General features: G+C 39.7%; 1 protein-coding gene across 1 annotated transcript; it reads right to left on the reverse strand.

Moving 5' to 3' along the window:
* Positions 1-1,591: 1,591 nt before the first annotated feature.
* On the reverse strand, positions 1,592-10,134 carry PSMA1 (proteasome 20S subunit alpha 1). Its single transcript, XM_066320805.1, is given in 12 exon segments — positions 1,592-1,944; positions 2,433-2,537; positions 3,226-3,305; positions 4,003-4,132; positions 5,021-5,091; positions 5,337-5,425; positions 6,197-6,300; positions 6,793-6,894; positions 9,007-9,051; positions 10,032-10,048; positions 10,051-10,101; positions 10,104-10,134. Coding segments are annotated over 12 exon segments (882 nt in total). The 3' UTR covers positions 1,592-1,887.
* Between the last annotated feature and the right edge of the window lie 11,737 nt (positions 10,135-21,871).

Here is a 21,871-nt window from a genome sequence, read left to right on the forward strand (position 1 = left end):
TCACGGCCAGAGGGCGGCCGGGTTTTCCCGCGCGGGGGGACCGGAGCCCCGGGATGAGGGAAAACACCGGGAAACAGCGGCCGAAAGGGACACTAAAAACCCCGCACACACACGCACATAGACAGATACATACATCCAGCCATAGCATTTAGATAGGTAACAACACCAATAAAAGGGATTGGGGAAGGGTAAAAATAAGTAAGACAAATAAACGGGTGGAAAATAAAGTTATTGGGGGAAAATAGTACGGAAGTGGAAAATGGATTATGGGAAATGAATAAAGAGGGTACCTAAATAAATAAAGGAAAAACGAAGGGAGGGAAAACTGGGAAGGGGGTGGTAAACAAGGAGAAAGGAAAAAAAAAAATCAATGGGTGGGAGAAACAAAGGGAGAGAAAAGAACAATGGGAGGTAGAAAAAAAGAGACGGAAGCAAGGGGAAGAAAAGGAAGAGAAAAAAAACAACGGAAAAATCAATAATTAAGGGGGAAAAAAATAATGGTGAACAAGTAATTAAGGGGAAAATGAAAATGAGTAAGGAGGAATATGAATATGGGGGGAAATAAATAAGAGAAAATAATTAGAAAAATAATAGGGAAAAACTAGAATAAAAATAAATTCAGGAAAAAATAAAAGCAGCTTCGTCTAGTGCTTAAAAACCAAATATGCAGCCCTGACATTACTATTTTGCTATTTTCATGACTGAACTATTTGTAAGGATTCAATACAGTACTTAAAGCCTGTTCAAATGAGCACCATGACTTATTAAGTTTTGTTTAATTAATAAATGCTAATAAATTATTAATCTGCAAGTTTCAGGCCTTTTTTTCTTTAAAGTGCAGTGAGCAGGCTATGAGGTCCCTATGTGGCTCCACCCCAGAAAGTTGTTTCTTATCATTTGCAATGCAATCATTGGGGAGAAATAGTTATATTAGAATGCTCCAACATAGAAAACGGAAAAGACTGAACTCATTTTGCTTAAAATACAGCATTGCACTCAGGAAGCACCAATTCACTGGGCTTCCCTGGCAGATGACCCTGAGGAAGTCGCTGTTAGTCCCAAATATTGTGGCATTCGGCTTAAATCCAAAGAGCACCAGGTGCAGACCAAGCTGAAGGACAAAGCCTTGGAGAACCTGTTCATTCAGCAGCAAGGCAGAGACTCCATAGTTCAGCCCAGGAGACCTGTAATGGGAACTTCTGGTAGGATTTTGTTACTGAATTCAGCCCTCAGTGAGCTAAAATCCCCTGTTCTGCCCCAAGGCTGCCTGATGGCTCTAAAGAAACACAGAGTTCTAAAAGAGCTGTGGGTTGACCCAATCTCCCGCAAAAACTGACCACAAGTTGGCTTTGTGCTTCTTCAGCCTCATAACCACAAATGCCTTTTCAGCTGAGACAGGCAAATGCTGTTCCCTGTTTGTTCCATGACTATTTTATGGTTTCATAGACATTTCAAGATCCTCTCAGTTCAACACAGTAAGCAAACACTCCCTCTAACAAATGGTCAAACAGACAAGAGCACCTTGATATCACACCAGTATTTGTGAATAGCTGTTTTTTCAGACAAAAAAAAACCCAAACTCACAGCAGAGTCCGAGAAAGTGATTTATTTCCACTTGTCCTTATGAGTTAAAGACAGTATCTTCTCTTTATAAAACAGTATCATGTACTATTTAGAAAATGATTACACCTGTCTTGTCCAAGCAGTTACACCCAGATATGTCCTCCTGTCTATCTTTTAAGGATAGGTGGGTTGGTTGGTTTCTTTCTTTAAAAGCAATCCTCAGAATGTAGCGTCAGAAAGCATATATAGGTGAGGATAAAGTTACCAGCCAATGGATAAATGTTCCTGGATAATTATACATTGACAGAGGAACTCATCCACCACCTAGTGCTCCATCGGCTCCTCTGCCTTCTCCATGGGTTCTTCAACAGGCGGGACCGGCTTAGAGAGAGGGAAAAGAAATATTTTAGGAAGGCAGAAGACAAGACTTGACAAATCAGCTTTGTCCCCCACTGGAGCACCACGAGCGGTAAATGCAGCTCGTGTCAGCCAACAGCTCACAAATTACTGTTATCCAAATTTAGCACAAGCAGGACACAGTTGGTAATTAGGAGACTATGGAGGCGTCTTGCAAAGGGCATGAGAAACATATGCAACCACTTGTGCTGTAAAACAATGAAAACTTGTACTTGATGAGGAAGGAAGATGACACTGGAAGAGCCTGGCACAAATCCAGCATAAAGTGATTTAATAAGCATCTGAGTTACCAGTTAAGATTATACAGTGTTCATATAGTAACTTCGTATTTTAAAAATCACCTTCCTGAAACTCTGCTACAGCAGTAGAGTTAAATTTATTTTAAACGTAATAGATTATATCTAATTACTATCTTTCCACTAATGCCATTTATTCATATCTGAACCACTCACCTTTCGCTGTGGTCTCTCCTCAAGACCTTCTAGGAATGGTGCTACATCATCATCATCATAGATGGTAAACTCCATGTCTTTGCCCACAATACCAATTGAAACATTCTGTCAAGAAAAGGGTTGGAAGCAGTGAGAAGCATTTTCCTGCTATTAACCTTGGCTTTACAGCTTTCACTTAAAAAAGCTATCATGTTTCAAAATCTTTTACCTAAAGCCATTCAAGGGTTTCAATTTCTTTCACTTTGTTTTCTCTTTAATAACACAGTTTCTCAAAACCGCCTATTTTGATTTTCATTATTTTAAGACCTCTAAAAAACATGGTGAGCTAAGAATAAAAAAGCATGGAAAATGGTAGATCATTTGATATCCTTAGAATTTTCTTCTTCAACAGTTCCTCAATTAATTGTCAAAAGTTTGTGCAGATTTGTGATGTTGGATGCTCCATAAACTGTTGGTGCATTTCCTTCACTCAACCGACCAGGTGAATTACTGACTATGCTTACAGTCCAAAGCTGGGATTCTACAACTGCATGTAATGCAACTTAAACACTCATCAAAGTTGAAAATAAACTGAAGCCACCAGGGAAACAGTGTCCTGTTTAGTGAAAGCACCATTTTTGTGAGGAAACTTAAATCTGATATGAACATAGAACAGTAGATAAACTGCGGACATGAAATGAAGATGACATTATCTACCAGTATTCAGCTTCCAAGCTTCAGTGCCAGCCATACTTCCCAAGAATTTTATCACAGTACTTTCAAGTAACAATGGCTAAGGAATCCTAGTCCTTACCTTGGTGGTCAGATCCTGTTCAGCAGGAAGAGTCTCTCTCAGGGCTCGCAGACCATGTTTAACTAGCTCATTTAGATTACCTGAAAATGGAATCACAGAGACATTGACAAACTATATGGTATTACCTCTAGAGACTCATTCCCTTTCTTCCTAATCCTAGCTGACAACTACAAAATCAGCTTGGTCAACTTGACTCCTGGAGATCCTCTCCTCTCCTTTTTGAGCAGAGTTGGTTATAGTAGTTTTTCTTTAGAAACCAGTCTCCCCCTATATTTGAGGTCAAGTGCATCCATTTTTGGCCTGGGTCTTGCTTTCAGTGATACTCAAGTTTGTTTCCCCCAAGCAGGTATTCAATGGTTCCTCATCATCATCCCATACAAAAATCAATTCACCACCTTAAATGCAGCACCTAAATATTTGCCCTTACATACTAACCCTGCTCTGTTATGGAAACAATTACTTTCCTAGGTTAAAAAGGGAAGAGACTTTTTACCTTCTTCACAGCTTTTCTGACCACAGCTTCTCTTTCCATTACATAATAAACATAATGTTAACTTTCATTAGGTAATCAATCTTTCCATTAGGAATAAACATTCATGTTAAGACATGAAAATCTCAACCATATTCTCTACAAGTTTGTCTTCATTCAAATTTACAGTTAGGCCAAACCTGGCTCAAAAAATTTATCTTCATCAAATGCAAAAGGATGGAGCAGCAGCAGGAAATAACCTGCAGAATGGATGAATACCAGTGGGCAGAGAGAGTTCCATTACTCACAGTCAGTGAACTCAGTCATGTGCCTCTCCAAGTAAGTTCGTGCTGACTGTGAACGAGCACCAATGGACATGGCTTTGCAGTCAAAATAGTTTGCAGAGGGACAAGTCTGAAAGATGTGAGGACCCATATCCTACAAAGAGAGAAGAAAACCCCCACAAAATGTCAAACAAATAGATAAATTCATACCAACTCTGCTGCTGGAGCATGAAATTTTCTAGAAGGGTTTTGCTTCATGGTACATCACAGCTACGTGTGTGCACAGAAACATATTATATATATATATATATTGCTGACCATATCACTGTTCATATGCAATTCATTCAACACTGTTGTTTAAAAAACACAACAGTAATTAAAAAAAAAAAAAAAAACAGAAACACCAAAACCCCGTTTTTTCCCCACTTTGTTCATCTGCAGCTTTTAAATGGACAGGATGGCTGGCACAAAAAACTGTTTCTTTCTCTGTTCTACAAATTGCACTGTGCTTACAGAGCCTCCCTACTTCATGGCTTGCAGTAGGTATTTTACACACATTCTGTCTTGTCTACAAAGAAGTAAAGACTTGCTGTAGACTAAACCATGCCATCCAAAATTTCAGGCAATATCATAATTTCCTCCAACCATTCTCAACTTCCACAGGGATTCTGTGTTTTGCTGCATTAAGCAAAATGTTGCTGCTAAACAAGTGAGAGAGAGGCCAGTGGTGATTTCCACAAATATTTTTCTACTGGGAAGTCTTGAAAATAACAGTTTGTAAGCATCTGAAATCAACAGCAGAATATTTACAGAAATAAACCTCATTTTTGCTCCTCAAAATAGAACACATAGGTAGGATTAGCTGTTAATTAACACTTCTGAGTTACATTTCAGGGTAAGATACAGAAAATGATTCCTTCATTCAGAGAATTTTGACGAGTCTGCCTCTTCCATCTTTCCCTCTTAGCAATTTACTTGTTGCAGAAAATTTCCCTAAGCACATTTTCTTGCAGATCAGTAGCAGCCAGAGCAGCTTACTCACATCATAGCCTGCGATGAGCAGTCCTACTCCATAGGGCCTCCTGCCATAGCGCTGAGTTGGAATCTGGGTTTCTTAAGAAAGCTAAGGAAACAACCTCAAAATTACATGATAATTACCCAAGGGTTTTCCTGAACCAAGCACAGATGGACCAAAATGCATCCTTACTGGATGTTGTCCAAAAGTATACACAAGCAGAGTGAACAAAGAAGAATTATCCATGAAACTTTTTCAACTTTTAAGCTGTGATAGCTGAAAATCATTCTATGAAGGAGTAAAAAGCTATAAAAGTATACAAAGTGTATAAACAAAAGGATACTGCTTCCAATTAGTGACACTAGGCGGGAAACTGGCAGAGGTCTATCAAACACAAATCTAGAATCCAAACACTCTTGCCGCATGAAATTGCTAGGGAGCAAAAATATAAAAAATAACATTTAAAAATTCAAATCAGTGCATAGATCAAAGACACAATGAGGTTTTGTCTCGAGGCTTGTCTGTTAAGGTAAACATTTTTGTTTCAGCTCCGCTCATGGAGAAAAAGGGTCAAAGGCTTTCCATGATTTCATTTCTATGTGACTTGTCATTGTTATTGAGAAAGCTGACCACAGGTTTGATCAAGTACAAACTGGGTATTTCAGCCATACAAATGCAAAGAATGTCGAAGTTCACACATGCAACAGATGGATCCTCTGGAAAAATGGCAAGGTTAATGGCAACATTGCTTTGTGACACTGCAACAATTGAAGCTCATTTCAGAAATCCTTCCCACCCCTTCTGATCCAAGCTGCTAAAAGCAAGCCCCCTTGGAACCCACACAAACACCACTGTATGTGTTTAATAACTTGCTCAAATGTGTGTACACATAAGCAGCTGCCAGAGGAAAAGAAGTGATAGAGTTTCTCAGACTGCTTGGAAAGCCTATCACTCTGAGGAAACCAGACAGGACTGTTTTACTTGTAACAAAACCAAAGAGCAAAATTTTAGGCCAAACAAATGAGATTTCTGCCAACTAGTTAAAAACCTGCCAGAATTTCATGCTGAGGTCTTTGGCATAATACAACAAAGCAGTAACTCAAGACTAATCCTTAGCCAAGCAGAAAATGTCATTTGCAATAGTCTGAATGAACTTTCCCTCATTATTGCAGCACAGTGTATGTTAACAAGCAGGATACTCACCACAAGAGTCTTGCATCGGCAGTAAGTCCAGCAATTGAGATACCAATATGGTTGTCAACATACAGGATTTTTTTCTGATGAGCTGCCAGCTCAGACTGTGCTCTCTGTGCATAAAAGGAGAAAGCTGGGTGGCAAACTGAACAGTCTGCTAAGCACTGTGGAGAAATCTGCTAACATTTATAGCGAGAACTGAATATGTTCATCAGACAATGGAAAAATAATTAAATTTATAAACTTGCAACAGAAGACAAGAAAAACCTAATTCCACTCCGGTTCTCTCAGAACAAAAGAAAGGACACTCACTCAAGTTTTGGGAAAAGAAAGGAATAGATTTACTGCTTAATAACTACTGAAAAGAAGGAAAAAAAAGAGGAACACATCTGTTAAGAGAAAAAAATCTTCCACTCATTTTCTTCACCATATTGTGAGTATCTGCTTTGCATAGGTACTGGAAATGTTTCAGCACTCAAGCAAAGGGAATCTGCCATTGCATTTCCATTTCATGTCTAAGTACAGACCACACAAAACTAACCTGCCAAACCAAAACTTTCCTACAAACATTATTGTCCCCACTGAGACCAGAGGTCAGAAGTTACCTTGAGAGCCACCAGGACAGCATGTGTTTTCGACTTCAGCCCCACAGTAGCTGAGCCTTGCTTCACAGCTTCCATGGCATATTCTATCTGATGAATTCGGCCCTGCAAAACCAAGTCGAAGGTCGTCAGTCACTCTCTAGTTAATCCTCTCAATCAGCCTGCAATGGGTTTGCACTTCCTTTGATTCCCCATCCCAACAGGGACACTTACTGCATAACAGGTTAAATCAGGATGTGATTCAAAGACAGACAGAACTCCCAGCTGAAGTTCAACACTGAACTTTTAATCGGGTTTGCTAAAGAAGTGAGTCTTACACAACTGTTGTGTCTCACCAGCCATCCCAAATAACTTCTGAACAAGTTATTGGCCAACTGCAGTCAAGCCTGAAACAGGAGCAGAGGTCTCAAAGAAAATGTTCTGCAGAGGTGGCCAGGAGCTTTAATGTCCATTTAACGGAACCACAGAGGGTTTTCCCATTTGCAGCACTCCAGCCCATGTCAGACAGCCAACACAAGCACTCCTATCCTGCAGGCATGGACACCATGGAGCTACATCCCAACCAGCAGGGAAGGAGTGGCATGTAGTAGCTGTTATGGTGAATGTGTAAGGGATTATCTACAGGATCCCACCTTCCCATATGTTGTTGGGGAGTTTTGGCATAAGGTTCTTTATCTAAGTATACCAGAAAGACCCTGATGCTGAATTTCCTCCCCTGTTAGAACAGGAATTTCAATAACATAGGATATTTCCTGCCCAAGAGCAGCACTGAAGTGCTGTGACCCATCCAACATGAATTTGTCAGCTGTCAGGAACAACATACAAGACTGCAAAAATGTGAAACCACTTTGAGTTTTTAAATTTCCTATTTCCTTTTCTTTACTACCATGTTTATCTCCCAATAAAGTATGATTTGCTCCTGTATTAAACAGTGCTAAAAAGCTGTTATGGCATCACATCACTGCCTCACCTACAAGAATGGCTGGAGCAGCAATTCCAGCACAGTAGCAATTTTAAATGTCTTTTTTTAGAAAAAAATCAACACTATTAATATTTTCAAGGCAATTTAAGAAAAACAAAGAAACATGCTGTTGATATTTTGCAGTATCTGCTAAAAGTCTCAAGAGAATGTTATAGTTTTAAAAGTAACTTTTAAAGTAACAGATGAGATAAATAATAAAGTTTGTGATACAGAACCTGCCAGAGAAACACAATCATTAAGAAGGATGAAAACAGTTCAAAGGCACCCACACCTATCATGACTGAAAAAAAGAAGGGAAATATTCAATATTCTCATAGAGAATGGAAAGGATAGAACACTGTTGCACTGTATGGAAAACATATTTCACCTGCAATAGCTCTACATAATGAAGAATTTCAGTAGCAATACAAACCCACAAACTAACAATACATTAGCTTTATACTAATACAATTTGCTACTTGCATTTTAAATAAATCTCCAGTTTTGCTGAATACATAAACAAGTCTTTTTCCAAAGCTCTGGTTTTCTTTAAGTATCCTGTCTTAAAATAGCCACAGTGAGAGAAGAGGCAATACTAAATACCTCAGCTGATGGTGGCTTTCAAAACTCCAGAATAATTATTTTCAACACAATCTAAGTTTCAGAACACACTATGTATGTTTTCAGCAACAATACACAGCGTGAAACTGATTCACAGGTAATGAAATTTCAAATACAAACACAAATCTCACTTGAATCTCCCAATTATAAACTAAATAATTCCTTCCCCCTCTTATCTAGTGGACAGAAGAGAGAAAGACCTAGCAACGGCCTAACACTGGGGAGACTGAAACTGTTGCATGCTTTGTGTACCTTACTTACTTTGTGAACCAAGCTCCGTAAAAGGATCAATGTCATGGAATTGTTTGGGTTGGAAGGGACTTTTACAAATCATCCAGTCCAACCACCCAAGCATGACAGCATCTCTTTTGTACCTCACAGGTACATTCAGAAAGAAACTGCCTTAAGCTCCTGGAGGGGACAAGGCGCAGGTAAGCACCACTCAGGCTCATACATCAGCAGTCAGGGATGTGCTGAGGGCTTTCTGGACAGCCTACAAACGGAGAGGACAGCAGCCTGCAGGAAGCTTCAGGCACCTGAACACAACCTTTGTGACTGCACTATCACAGCTGTGAGGCGGAGAAAACCCAAAAAGCAAGTTAAAACCCCAGTGAGCGAGTGTATAAAGGTTTTACCTGCGGGCTCCAAACCGTGACATCATTGTCATACTGGTTGCGAAACTGGAATGAACAATAGAAACTCATTAGTATCCCTAATAAACTAGCAGAGTGCTCCTGGAGGAAGCGCTGGTTTCTTCCACAGAATCCCAGCACTACAGAAACCCAGAATCAATAAGATTGGAAAGATCTTTGATACATTGAATCCGATTTATGGCTGAACACTATGCTGTTAACTAGAGCACGGCACTGAGTGCCACCTTCAGCCTTCTTAAACACCTTCAGGGATGGTGACTCCACCACCTTCCTGGGCATTACATTCCAATCATCACCGTTTCTGTAAGTAACTTCTTATTTTGTTAAATTCCTTTGTCAAACTGTTAGTTGGAAGGGACCCCTGGAAATCATCCAGTCCAACTCCTCGCCAAGGCAGGGTCACAGGAGCAGTGACACAGGAGCACACCCAGGTGGGTTTGAATGTCTGCAGAGAGGGACACTCCAGGATCTCCCTGGGCAGCTGCCCCAGGGCTCTGACACCCTCGGTGTGAACAAGTTCTTCCTCATGTTGAGGTGAAACTTCTTTTGTTTCAGTTTATGGCCACTGCTCCTTGTCCTGTCCCTGGGCACCACTGAAGAGTGTCTGGCACCATCCTCTTAGCCCACCACTGAGATATTTGTACGCACTGACGAGATCCCTTCTCAGCCTTCTCTCCTCCAGCCTGAACAGGCCCAGCTCCCGCAGTCTCCTCACAACAGAGACGCTTCACACCCCCGGAGAGATATTTACATGGATCCCCACAGGGTCTCCGAAGTCTCCGTCCCAGGACCGAAGCAGAGCCCGGTCCCCGCTGCCATTTGTTTCCACGCCGGCAGCGAGGCCCAGTCCCGCCCGCGGCCCCGCGTGGCCTGGGAACTGCTTACTCACGGGCCCGCTCCCTCCCGCCCGCTCTCCCGGCTCCCCCGTGCCGGCTGGGCAGGCCGGGCGGGCGGCGGGGGTGCCGTGTCCCGGGCTGTATCCCCCGTCCCGCCCCGGCGCCCCTCACCATCCTCCTGCTTCCCGGCGGCGGCGGCGGCTCCGGGCGGCGCGGGGCAGCGAGCGCTCCGGGCTGGGAGCGGGCAGGCGGCGCCAGTGGCGCGCCGAGTCATCGATGGGCCGCGCCTGCGCACTGCCGCCCAGGGGAGATGGCTCATTGAACGCCCATTTAAATTACCTAATTTGTTTTGAGGGTTTTTTTTAAGCTTTCTGATGAATTAAAAAAAAAAAATAAAAAAGTTTATTTGGTTGGGAAACTACTTCCTTTGCTCACGGTTTTTGTGTGGGAACAGGATATATAAACATTTTATTAACCGAGCTGAACAGCTTTCAGGTCTCAGGGAGCTTGCAGTAAATATTCCCTCGATTGTTATTCCCCAATAACTTCCTACGGCAATAAGGGACTCCCCAAAGCTCCATTTACTCCGCCTACGGTAGCAGAACAACACACAGACGTTTCCTCTCATTTTGGCCAAACCGCGTTAGTTTTGATAGAGCGCTGAACCACGCCACGACTCCCCATTGTTCTGTTTTCGCACGGCGGGCCGTGTCCGCAGCCGCGAATTTAGCGATAAAAAGGCAGCCGTGTCAAACTTCACGGAGAATATCGGCAATAGCTGCGGTCATGAAGGACCTTTTGGAAGCTGCATGAACAGTTGTAGCTCTATTAAATAACAATTAAGTGTTTTCCCGAGTAACCTTTCCCCCTTTATTAGACGGATGGAACAAAATCCAGTCAAACCCGAACTCACCAGATGTCCAGCTATTAAAAATTTATTCCAAAGCAGAGGGGTTGGGGTCACGTGGCGGCAGGAAGGGTGGCAGGGGACGGAGTTCCTGCTGCTGCAGGGCTGCACCGCTGTTCCCTATTCCCAAAGCAGCAGTACAAGAGGATGCCCGAGGCAGGAATAATCTCTAGAACGGGGAAATGCTTACCCTGGGAGGAAGTCATTCACTTCCTTCTGGATGCTCCTTCTTGCCCTTTAGGCTCAGGACTAAACCTCTTACAGGCAGGGCTTGGAGGTGTGTTTCTGATTTCATCTCAGTGCGCTGGTGTTAAAGAGCGCCCAGCCTATTCCACCTCCAAGTGTTTGAGCCGAGGGTGTAACTTCTCGATTCAGAAAGTGACAAAGGCAAGATCAACAGGGCGAAATCAAATAGCTCTTTTTCAGATAACAAAGGTATCACGCCAGAAAGGAAGCATTTTGCACCTATTACAAATTTAATTGCAGAGCAAAAAAGTGAATGACGAGCAGCAATCAGTGTATTTCATCCAGACATCACAATATAAAAGAGCACAAAATTGAAAAGTAAAGCTAAAACTATCCTTACATTTAAACGAACTACTTATTAAAAAAAATCTAAGTTAGGAGAAAATAATATTTTCTCCCTTTTAGATTCACAGTTGACAACCTGATAACCAGGACGACTTCAGAGCAATGAATATATAATTGGTAGCTCTATGAAAACAAGTTCAGTGCTCAGTAATGTCCAAGTTAAATTTAAGGAATGATTAGGAAGGAGAACAAAACATGAAACATTGCTGTGCCGCTGTATAAATCCATACTGCGTCTGACACTGTTGAACACTGGCCATGACTCTTGTTTCCCCCCTTGAAATGATGTGGCACTGGGAAAAGTAGAAAGAAGGATTCAAATTATGGAATAGCTTCATATAGAGGCTGACAGTAAGGAGTAGAAGTCCTCAGTCTAAATAACAGATAAACGAGGAAAGGCTTTGAACTCCTGCCAAATCACAGCTGGCGCAGAGATGCTGAATAGATTCAGTGCTTCTCCCTGCCCTGCAGCTCTGGTACAGGGTGTCATTAAAAGCAACAGGTTCAAGCCAAGCCGAGGGGGTACTTCTGAGTCATGTCATACCTGTGCTGTGGAAACCTCTGCCCCTGAACACATCATGGTCTTTTGGTCACGTATTGAGAGAGCAACAGGACAAATCCACAGACTAAACAACCTTCCAAGCCACCAATGCTGCTGCTTCAATGTTTGAGCCAAGTGCGGCAGTGAAAGCATAGCTAACCTAAAACACACATATACAGTCTCAAGAGAAACTAATGAGCCTGTTTTATTCTATGCTGTGTTTCCAGCAGAGTTATAAACAGCATCTGACATCTGAGCGATGACAGGCATTGCTCTGCAGAGATTAATGTACAGCAACTGAAAGGCAAGGCCATTATGCCTCCGCTTCTGCTGATTCACGGGAGGAAACAACATTCCTGCAAGTCCCCTTTTGGGATACCACTCACCATCAGCCCACATTAACCCCTGTGTGCTGTGCTCCTGTAGTTAGATGGAGTTTTTTGGCAGCAGGTTGGCTCCTCTGAGGTCAGTGGCAGCACTCTGGGAGCGCTCCCAGGGGCTGCACGTTGTGCTGCTTAGGCACAGCAGACTGCCAAAGAAGAAGGAAGAAAATTGTTGTGCCAGAGTAAGAGAGACTTGAATGAAGGCAGCGCCTCCATCCCTTTGGAGAAGGGGAAGGATAGATCCCCGAGAGCTCACAGAGCCACTCCTCTCAGATGGACAAGTGGTTGCCCACAAATAGCAGTGCTGTCATAATGCGTTCAGGACTGAGCATTTTGACTAAGTTATTTTGAGAACTGTCTTACTGCCTTGACAATGTGAACAGTCCATATTTGGATTTAATACAGGTAAGAGATTTCCGTCCTTAATAGATATATGGTGGCAAGACTGCTTAATTAGAAGCCTTGGTGTATGACATGCGTAATATTTGATGACATTTTCATCAAATAAGTAAAGGCTAAAAATGAAAATTTGACAGCTGCTATAAATGTACATACTTGTCTTTAGAATAATTTAAAGATGATCTCAAAAGTTCTTACAAGGAAAAGGAAATCTATCATTTTGTATTAATTTTGTAAATAGGAAAAAATAATTTCTACATAAATTATACCAAATTTCTTTCCTATTCTTTTGCTGGCATGTTAATAGAGGTGCAGACATTTCAGTCTCTATGACAAACTTGCATTCCTGTTGCCAAAGGCATTTTTTAACATTTTTTAATGGTAAAGTTTACTGACCAATTTAAATCACTGGAATATTTTGTCACAAAAGATGTTAACTACGAGCTTTTTAAAGTCTACTCCTAACTTTTTTTAATCCATAGCTTTTGTGGGCTGACGTCAGTTGACCTTTTCAGGACAGGCCTACAGGGCAACTAACCTTGCTTGGTCATCAAAGCTGGCTAGGAAAGACCAGGCAATGCTGAAAGCAGGCTTAAATAATCCCTGTGGAAAGAGCACTGCAGGAAAGAGTCTGGCTTTTTCTGTCCAGTTCTGGAACAAACAAGGGCACGAGGTTGAACACAGCAGAATTGTTGTAGCATATCTTGGTCATGGAAATAGTTTTTATTCGTAGGTTCTTGTTTGAATAGTACAAAAATATAGTTAGAGATCAATTTAGATAGATATTATTGCTAGTTATTTCTAGGACCTGAAATTTATTTCTTCACTCTGAGTGAGGAAGAGTTTCTGTATAATATGCTTTTATTGTACAAGAAAAATGTATTTTGAGCTGTAAATTGCCTGCTAGTCTAGAAGTTATCATTTTAACAGTATACATAGAATTGTCTGAGTCATCAAAATACAACTGAAGAATTATTATCATAATTTATGGAGAATTATGAAATATATTGTTGCAGTTTTCAGAAAATCTGCTAAGCTTTTCATTTCAATGAAAAAGAATGGCAGTTATTAAGTTTCTGTGGATAAAAGATCCATTTCAGTGGGCATATAGCTGCATAAGCTCTTTCAAATATATTAACTGCTCTGTTGATTCATACTGTTGGAACTATATTTTGAGTACAGCTGAATCAAAACCAAAGCATCATCAAACCTTCAGCAGTGGATATATAACATTTTGAGACAGAATGGTGAACAGATCCACAAATAAACACTATCTCAGTTAGGTTCAAAATTTCTCCCTGTGAAAGCGTCGTCACAGATAGGAAATATCAGCATGGCACAGAAACAAAGCCATGAGACCACTAATGGATCCCATTTCCTTACCACCGACACTGTTGTCATATTAAATTAATGACTAGACAAAGTATTACCTTCTTACTTATGCATTTATATGCCATAAATATTTTACAATGAGTGCTCATATGTAGATCACACAATAAAATGTTCCCAATATTTTTGCCACATCCACTATTGCCAAAAATTTCTGCTTGAGAAATGGAAAGACATTCACATACAGAAACAAATTTTCCAGAGGATATTAAACAAAAAGAAAAAAAAAAAGAAAAAGAAAAAAAAAAAGAAAGGAAAGGAAAAAAAGAAAAAAAGAGAGAGACAAAAGGCCCTAGGAATGGTGTTCTATCCATGGCAAAGCCTTAAGGATTTATGTGACACTTCTCTTTACAGGCATTTTCAAGTTCTGTGGGAGAATTAAACATTGTAATAGTCAGTTACTGTTTAGGCAATGGTCCTGGTATTTGTAGACCACATTTTTTAAAAAGTGACTCAGCCTATTCTTACTGTAGATTCAGTTTTTGATTAGGAAAGACAACAATAGAGAATTAATATGCAGGAAAAATAGATGTTTGAGTAGACTTTAGTCTTAAAAATTCTGCTGTCATCAGCCATGTTTTTTTTACTTTTTGCCAAGCTCCTAATTTTGCTACATGGATTTTAACAGCTTTGCTGTCATGCATATCCTGGTTTTCATAGAACAAATTTTGTTTGGCACTGTCATCCTGATTGCATTTACTCCTAAACTAACAACAATGCAAGCAGAAATTTAAGCCTGTCCTGACAAATGTGAGAGAACTTCTGGCACTGCCGTGTCTGTTGTCTGCGATAATTCTGACAGATCATGGAGCTCAGACACTGCATCACACATGTTTAAATTATGAAAAAATTCCATTGATGTAAGGATAATTCTAAATCCAGAGTATTTGGTGCAGCTCTTGGCTTCTATGCCTGGTCCCTGGAAGGATTCAGTGATGGGCCAAAAGAGCTCTAAATTAATTCCAGACCACCTTGATGTAATGCTGCCTTGAATGTAGTGAGTGAGTATCTAAAAGCCTCTGCATTAGTTATTAGCATATCACTGTGGAGTCACACATCTGCACGCCTGGTTTTGATTTTAAGAAGTATGTATCAAATAAATTTGTGACTACAGATGTCTCATTCACAACAGATTCCGTGGCACGGAAATATTTTTAAGCTGTGTTTATCACATCATTAAGTGAAGGGGAATAATGATTATTCAGACAAAAGTTGTTACCAAATGAAAGGTTTCATACTTGAAGCACAGAAATAAAAAAAAAAAAAAAAAAAAAAAAAAAAAAAAAAAAAAAAAGAATAGGTTGTGAAATTGGAAGACCATTCCTGCATTTATATAGACCCTTTCAACTGTGTTATAATACTTAATAAACACAAGGAAGATGTTTTCCAGGTTGGAAATTGAATACATGCCTTAGGATTTTGAAGGGACCAATAATAGAGGCTACCAATTTTTTGATATGCAATTCAAAGTGCATTATGGCAATACAATTACCACAAAGCCCTGGACACCTTCTTGCCTCACGGTGAGCAGTGAATATGGATTCGTATTTCTTTTTGTATTGCACAAAATCACATGGGTGAAAGTTACAAAACAATCTCCTCTCAAACAGACCACTCCTTTTATCAAATTCTGTATTCTCACTATTACCTTTACACAATACTCAGCACGTCATTTAGATTAGTTTCAGACAAAAATACTCTTCTTACCACTAAAGCAAAACATGAAGTTAATTTGTTTAGGATCTTATCCAGAAAATCACTTATACAATGTAATTTGAAGTATTCCCTGGTGCTGCTTCCTATCAGTAATAACCAAGCTTCCCCCATGTATGTTGCTTGCCTTTTCATATTGTAGCTTTCTTCTGAAGTGACATCAGTATATATTTCTAATGCAAATCAGACTCATTAATCATTTCTTCAGAATATATTTAACCTGGATTTTAAAATCCATGTTCTGAGTTACACACTTTAGAGCATTACCAGTGGGGGGTTTTTTTTACTTACTTGCTTCAGTGTAGTCCCAGTTTTACTTAGATCTTGAACATGTAGTTGGTACTGCTAAATTTAAAACTAATCAGGAAAGTATTTAAATATATTTTATTTCTGCTTTTGTTGAAAGCTGGCAGCTTCATGATTAAAACTCCAAATTCCATGTCATAACATCTGCCTAGTGAGTTTAAAGGATTGATCTAGATACTGAGTATCACTCTCCTCCAACATATTAGTGCATGGTCTTCTGGGTTTTAGCCTAAATCTGATTAGCCACAAAGAAGGAAAGAAATTTAAAAATATATCAGCAATTGACACTATTAACAGCTTCATTATGCACATTTGTATTTTTACAAAGTTTTTAGTAACACAGCATTGTGTAACTGTAGTATACCAGTAAAATGACAGCAGTACTTCATTCTTAGGAGGGTTTTACCTCTCCTTTAGCAGACTTTTGAGCATTGGTTAGAAACTGACCAACTTTCTCTGGTTTCTAGCCAAGGATGAACTCATTATACACTCACTTCTGCAAAGAGGAGTGAATGTGAATTTCAGAGAATGTTTCTCAGGTCAGGAAATGCCATTTCTTAATCTGCACTGCTGCATAAGGATTATCTCAGTTTTAAGGTCTTTTCTTGAAATAGTTGATAACTTTTTTAACATATCTCTATCTTTGCAAGTGTTCTTCCATACTTTTTCTTTCTTAATTTGAACTCTTCTAAGATTAGACTGGGTTATGAAGGATCTGTGATGAACATTCACAGGTACTTCAAAGTTGAAGTGACATTCCTAACCACTACAAAGTGCTGAGAAACAGAAGAAGCAACTATGATATTCAAAACCTACTTGAAAACTAGCAGATAAAGGAGAAAAATATATTAATAAATCCTTCAAGATACAATTACTATTGTAGCAACAAAACCAAGGAGGGTACTAGCCTGGAAGTGCAGTGTTAGAAGAGCAGTCAAACAGATTGAGCTGATAGAGGAATCCAGCACCATCCAAGAAACAGAACAGAATTCTATTTTTTTCTTGTCTCCTTTGACAAAGAGGACATGGAAAAAAAAAGTCTTTCCTGTATGTCCCATAGAAAATTAAGGCTACTTGGCCAAATGCATTTGGCTTTTACTTGTTCTTCTATTAATTATGGTATTTCTATGAAGAGAAAAAAAATCGCTCTGGGCAGCAAAAAAATAAAAATAAAGAAAGGGATATGAATATATTTGTCTCCTTTAACAATTGATTACAAACGTGTCTGGAAGCCACTCTGGATTAAAAAACTGGCATTTCCTATTTACATTCATGGGAAGAGTGGGTCTTGGTTAACCACATTCCTTGTAGAAAAGTCTCGAGAACATTGGCATGGACTTCCTGCATGTGATATGGATGCTTGACTGACCTAATCTCTTTCCCAGCTCATTCAAGAACCCGGGCAGATTGCTAGCAAATGAATCTGATATCTGATATATTTACTCTGGAGATGACAGCATACCTCCTTTCTCATCTCAAGTCTCTCAGGCACAACTTCTAGCCAAGGAAGGAAGAGTCTGCTACAAAGATGTGGGAGAATGTGTAGTTAGAAGAGCATTCAAATTATAAAGTTCCTCAGACTCAGCCGTGAAAAAATCTATACTTGAAAAAAAGATAAAAAATTGACTAAACAACCAGCAGAGGAGTAAGTAATTTCCTATCACTTCTGCTTACTGCTGGTATGATGTTCCAGCTCACCCCCCTTTGTGGACTGCAATGCTCCTTTGGAAAGGATGCTCAGGAATCTTCTCTACAGTGGCTTTTTTCTTCCTGGAAACATGGAGGCCAAGAAAATTGCCTAAGAAATCAGGGGGCAGTGAAAGCACAGACTGCTGTGCCTGCTGTGTCAAGTGAGGCTTGCAGGATTGTTCTAGATGATATATGACCCTCAATAATTGGAGTGTCAAACTTCTGGCAAAAATCTTTAGGCAGTAATCTGATAAAGGTCACCAGATGGTCAAAGATCGTGTGGATATAGTTTGAGAGGGTAGTTCCAAATGTAGAACTGAAATGAGGCTGAAGAGTCGAGTCTTTTATGGAACACAAGTAACTCCTGAGTTTTTAGAGAAGTAGTCTTGGAAAGTACTTCTGATGCACCGAGGGCAGCTGACGATGTTGGTCACAGGGAGATCTTTTCCCTAAACTACATGATAACAGGCAATAGCCTGTTTTAGGGCTCTCTGGAAAACAGGTAGTGTGATGTTGCCGGTCTGACAAGCTTCCCCATTTGCCACAATGGTCATGGAGCTGACACACTATGAAAGTCTCATTCAGGAATCAGAGTCCCAGGTGTGGGGTTTTGTCTTTGGAATACTGCCTTTTCCTGATCTGATTGAAACACAATGCTCAGAAGCAATTATCTAGTTATGTTGGTGGGATAATAAAATATTTTGATGTTTGGTCCTGAAGAACCCAAAACCTAATTAACAAATGCTCCTGACACTAGTGCTAATGATCTCAGTGGGTATAAAGTGAAAGTTGCCAAGGAATGTTGGCTATCAATGTAAAGGGAATGATCATCTGAGATTAGGAAACAATTGCCAAAATCAATACACCTCTCAAGACCCCAGAGCAGAACCACACAAAGTAGACTAAAAAACCCTCTTAGCTGTAAGAAAGCTGAAAAAGTTTCCAGATTGAGAGTCAGCATTCCACAATGCATGAAATGAGAACTCATTTTTTATTTAGTGGACGTTTCAACTCAATTAGTAGGAATAGTTTTATGCTTATTGTCCCATTGTCATTATGCAGGGAGCTGATACTTGTGGCCTCCCCTGATGCCATCAGTAAGATTATCTGGCCTGGGCCTGGTACAGAAAAGGCCCTCAGGGTGAACAGAAACAGATCAGCTGATACAGAGAGTATGGAATCTTTGCCTTTTTCAAACAAAATGTCTTTAGCTTGCTCCTAATCATCAAGCTTTTTAAGATGTGAGCTCCTCAAGTCCTGTAGCCTGTCCTTATGGAAAAATGAGGTGAAAAGTGTGTATGAGGGAAAACGTGGGGAAGGAAGAAAAACAGATGGCATATCAGAAGAAAGAGCTTTTGACTCTTGGAACATATTGTTTACATTCCATACCTAAAAATTTTACATTTGCATTTGTGAACTATTCCTGGTGATTAAGCAATTAACAATACATGGGAAGTACCCCATTTTACTGGTTAAGGTTCACATAAGTTAAACTTCTTCAGGTCATTTTGTCACTTAATACAAACTTTTCAAGTAACTTGAAGAGCTTGACCTAACTTCACAAACATCTTCTAAACCATCATGCCCAAAATAGTTTTTCTATGTTTCGGGTCAATACAAACTAAACCAAACGTGCTTGTGGACACTGCTGTGGCAACTGGAACCTTATTACCTTCCACATAGTAAACAATTATATGCTCATTTCACTTATGTCCCAGGTCAACATATTGCTGTATCTATTTTAAAAAACAAAGGGTTTTAGCTAGACCTCTCAGAAGCATGTTTATAGATAATTATTGCCCAAAGCCTGAGTATAAAATATGTATATAGTAAAGAAGCAGTCCTGCCTCTCGTCTCTAAGGCCTTTTGCCGTGATAGGCAGTAAAGAATCAGGCCTCTCAACTCAAAAGCTGAAAATTACCTAGTTATTTTAGTTTACATGCCAGAACAATATATTTTACAGAAATTCAAGGCTTTTCTGTTCAGAAATATGCTAATTTCACCATTAGATTTGGTACAGACCTGTTTGTGGAAGAGACCTGACTGGAGAGGTAACTAGATAGGATACATCTCGGGATTTCAATTAACACCACAACTGTCTCATGTACCTTTTAACAACTCCTAAACTATTGAGTCTGGAAAATTATCTTTTTTCTTCTAATATATCAGAAAGCACTGAAAATTTAACTAAACTTTTCCTTAAAACCAGAATGTTGTTTTCTTTCTTCCCTGCACTCATTTCAGAACTCCCATAAAAATGCATCAATTATGGGAAGGAGACATGATAAAAATAATAGCAAAAACTAAACTTATGTGTAGCTGATATATTCCTAACTTTCAGCATTAAACAAAGCAAATATACCCAGTATGTAATATTTTAATAATCAGAACTACTTAAACAACTTCAGTAAGAAGTCAAGGCCAAAACTGAAGATCATAAAATCTTGTTTAGACCCGAAAGTCAACAGTACCACCTAACGGGATGATCACTTTTTAATACAAAAGTGCCTGGGAATTAACAGCATCAATTTGAATATATGATGTAAAGAACTTCAGCTAAAGTGTGTCACTCAGCTTTGGTATCTGGGTAACCTTCTGGTACATAGCTTTTTTGTGATTTTCAGACATCAAATAATGAGAGTAGTGTGTGGTATTTTAAATCCCAAAGACTGCATACATTTAGGAGACTTACATTTAGGAAACTGCTACTTTGCACTAAGCCCTACAATAATTAAGTACTAAATACCAAAGTGGCCAGGAATCACAAACTTTCAGACTGTTACCAAGCACACATTGGTACTAGGCAGTAATTATTACGAATTTTAGAGTCCTTGTAGTTAGCAGCAGTCACAGAGAAACAGATTACAAACCAGCAACTTTTACAAACCAGTGAGTAAACAATAATAAAGGGTAATACAGGTTCATGTTCACTTCATTTACTAATTGTATTGTTTGTTCACTATGCTCTTCTCTCTAGCAATAATACAGTATTCATGTTTAATAAACATTCTAATTGTAGTAAATATAACATTTTTAATGTAGCAGTAAAAATACTCAAATAAACATAGCACTGCGGTTTGTTGGAGGTCAGTGCTGGTGAATACTGTGGCTGCGAAATTTACTATGCAATGTCTATTGCTCTGGAAAAAATATTTGAATGTTGACTAAATAAAAACATCTGTAACTCATTTCATGGTCAGTGTTATGCTAGTAATTATAAGAAAATAAGACTTATGTGTTTCATATAACTTGCAATTGATATAGTATTTTTTCCAAATGTAAATAAAATTCCATCAAATTTGAAGCAGATAGATTTTCAGGCTACAAAACCCCCTTGAGATCACTTTTTCCACGCTTTCATAAAATCTTACATAATCACAGAATCATTTAGCTTGGAAGGGCCTCTGAGACCTTAAAGTCCAGCCTTTGACATCACCACTGTACTCACTAGATCACAGCACTGAGTGCCACATGCAATCCTTTCTTGAACACCTCCAGGGACGGTGACCCCACCATCTCCCTGGACAGCCTGTTAACAACGTTTGACAGCCCTTTGAGTGGAGAAATTTTTCCAGATTCAGATCCAGCCTGAACCTTCCCTAGCACAGTTTCAGGCTGCGTTCTCTCATCCTGTCACTGGTTGCCTGGGAGAAGAGGCTGACCCTCACCTGGCCACAACCTCCTTTCAGGGAGTTGTAGAGAGCGATTAGATCACACATAATTTAACAATCACAACAGGAAACATTATGGAATGGCATAAATGGTATTGCAAGTGCATGACAAATAGGAACTCAGTTAATGATGTAAACTGAAACACAGTTCTTGGCTCATACAGTGTTTGAATTTGTTATATTAAGCATCAGTCACTGCTAGCTCGTTACTACTAATTGAGCATAAGTGCAAAGGTATCATAATGTCAGCTTCTGGGTTTTCCTAATCAGTTCTGGTAAAAACCTATTGCTGTGTCCAGTTTGCTTCCTTTCAAGGTCCTTTCCTCAAAGGTTGCTGTAAATTCAAACACAAAAACTCCAAAGCAACGGAAGAACCCTTCTAAATGCGTTGCTTTTGCTATTGCAGGTATATTGTTATTCTTT

Source organism: Sylvia atricapilla, chromosome 6 (assembly GCF_009819655.1).
Source record: "Sylvia atricapilla isolate bSylAtr1 chromosome 6, bSylAtr1.pri, whole genome shotgun sequence".
NCBI lineage: Eukaryota > Metazoa > Chordata > Aves > Passeriformes > Sylviidae > Sylvia > Sylvia atricapilla.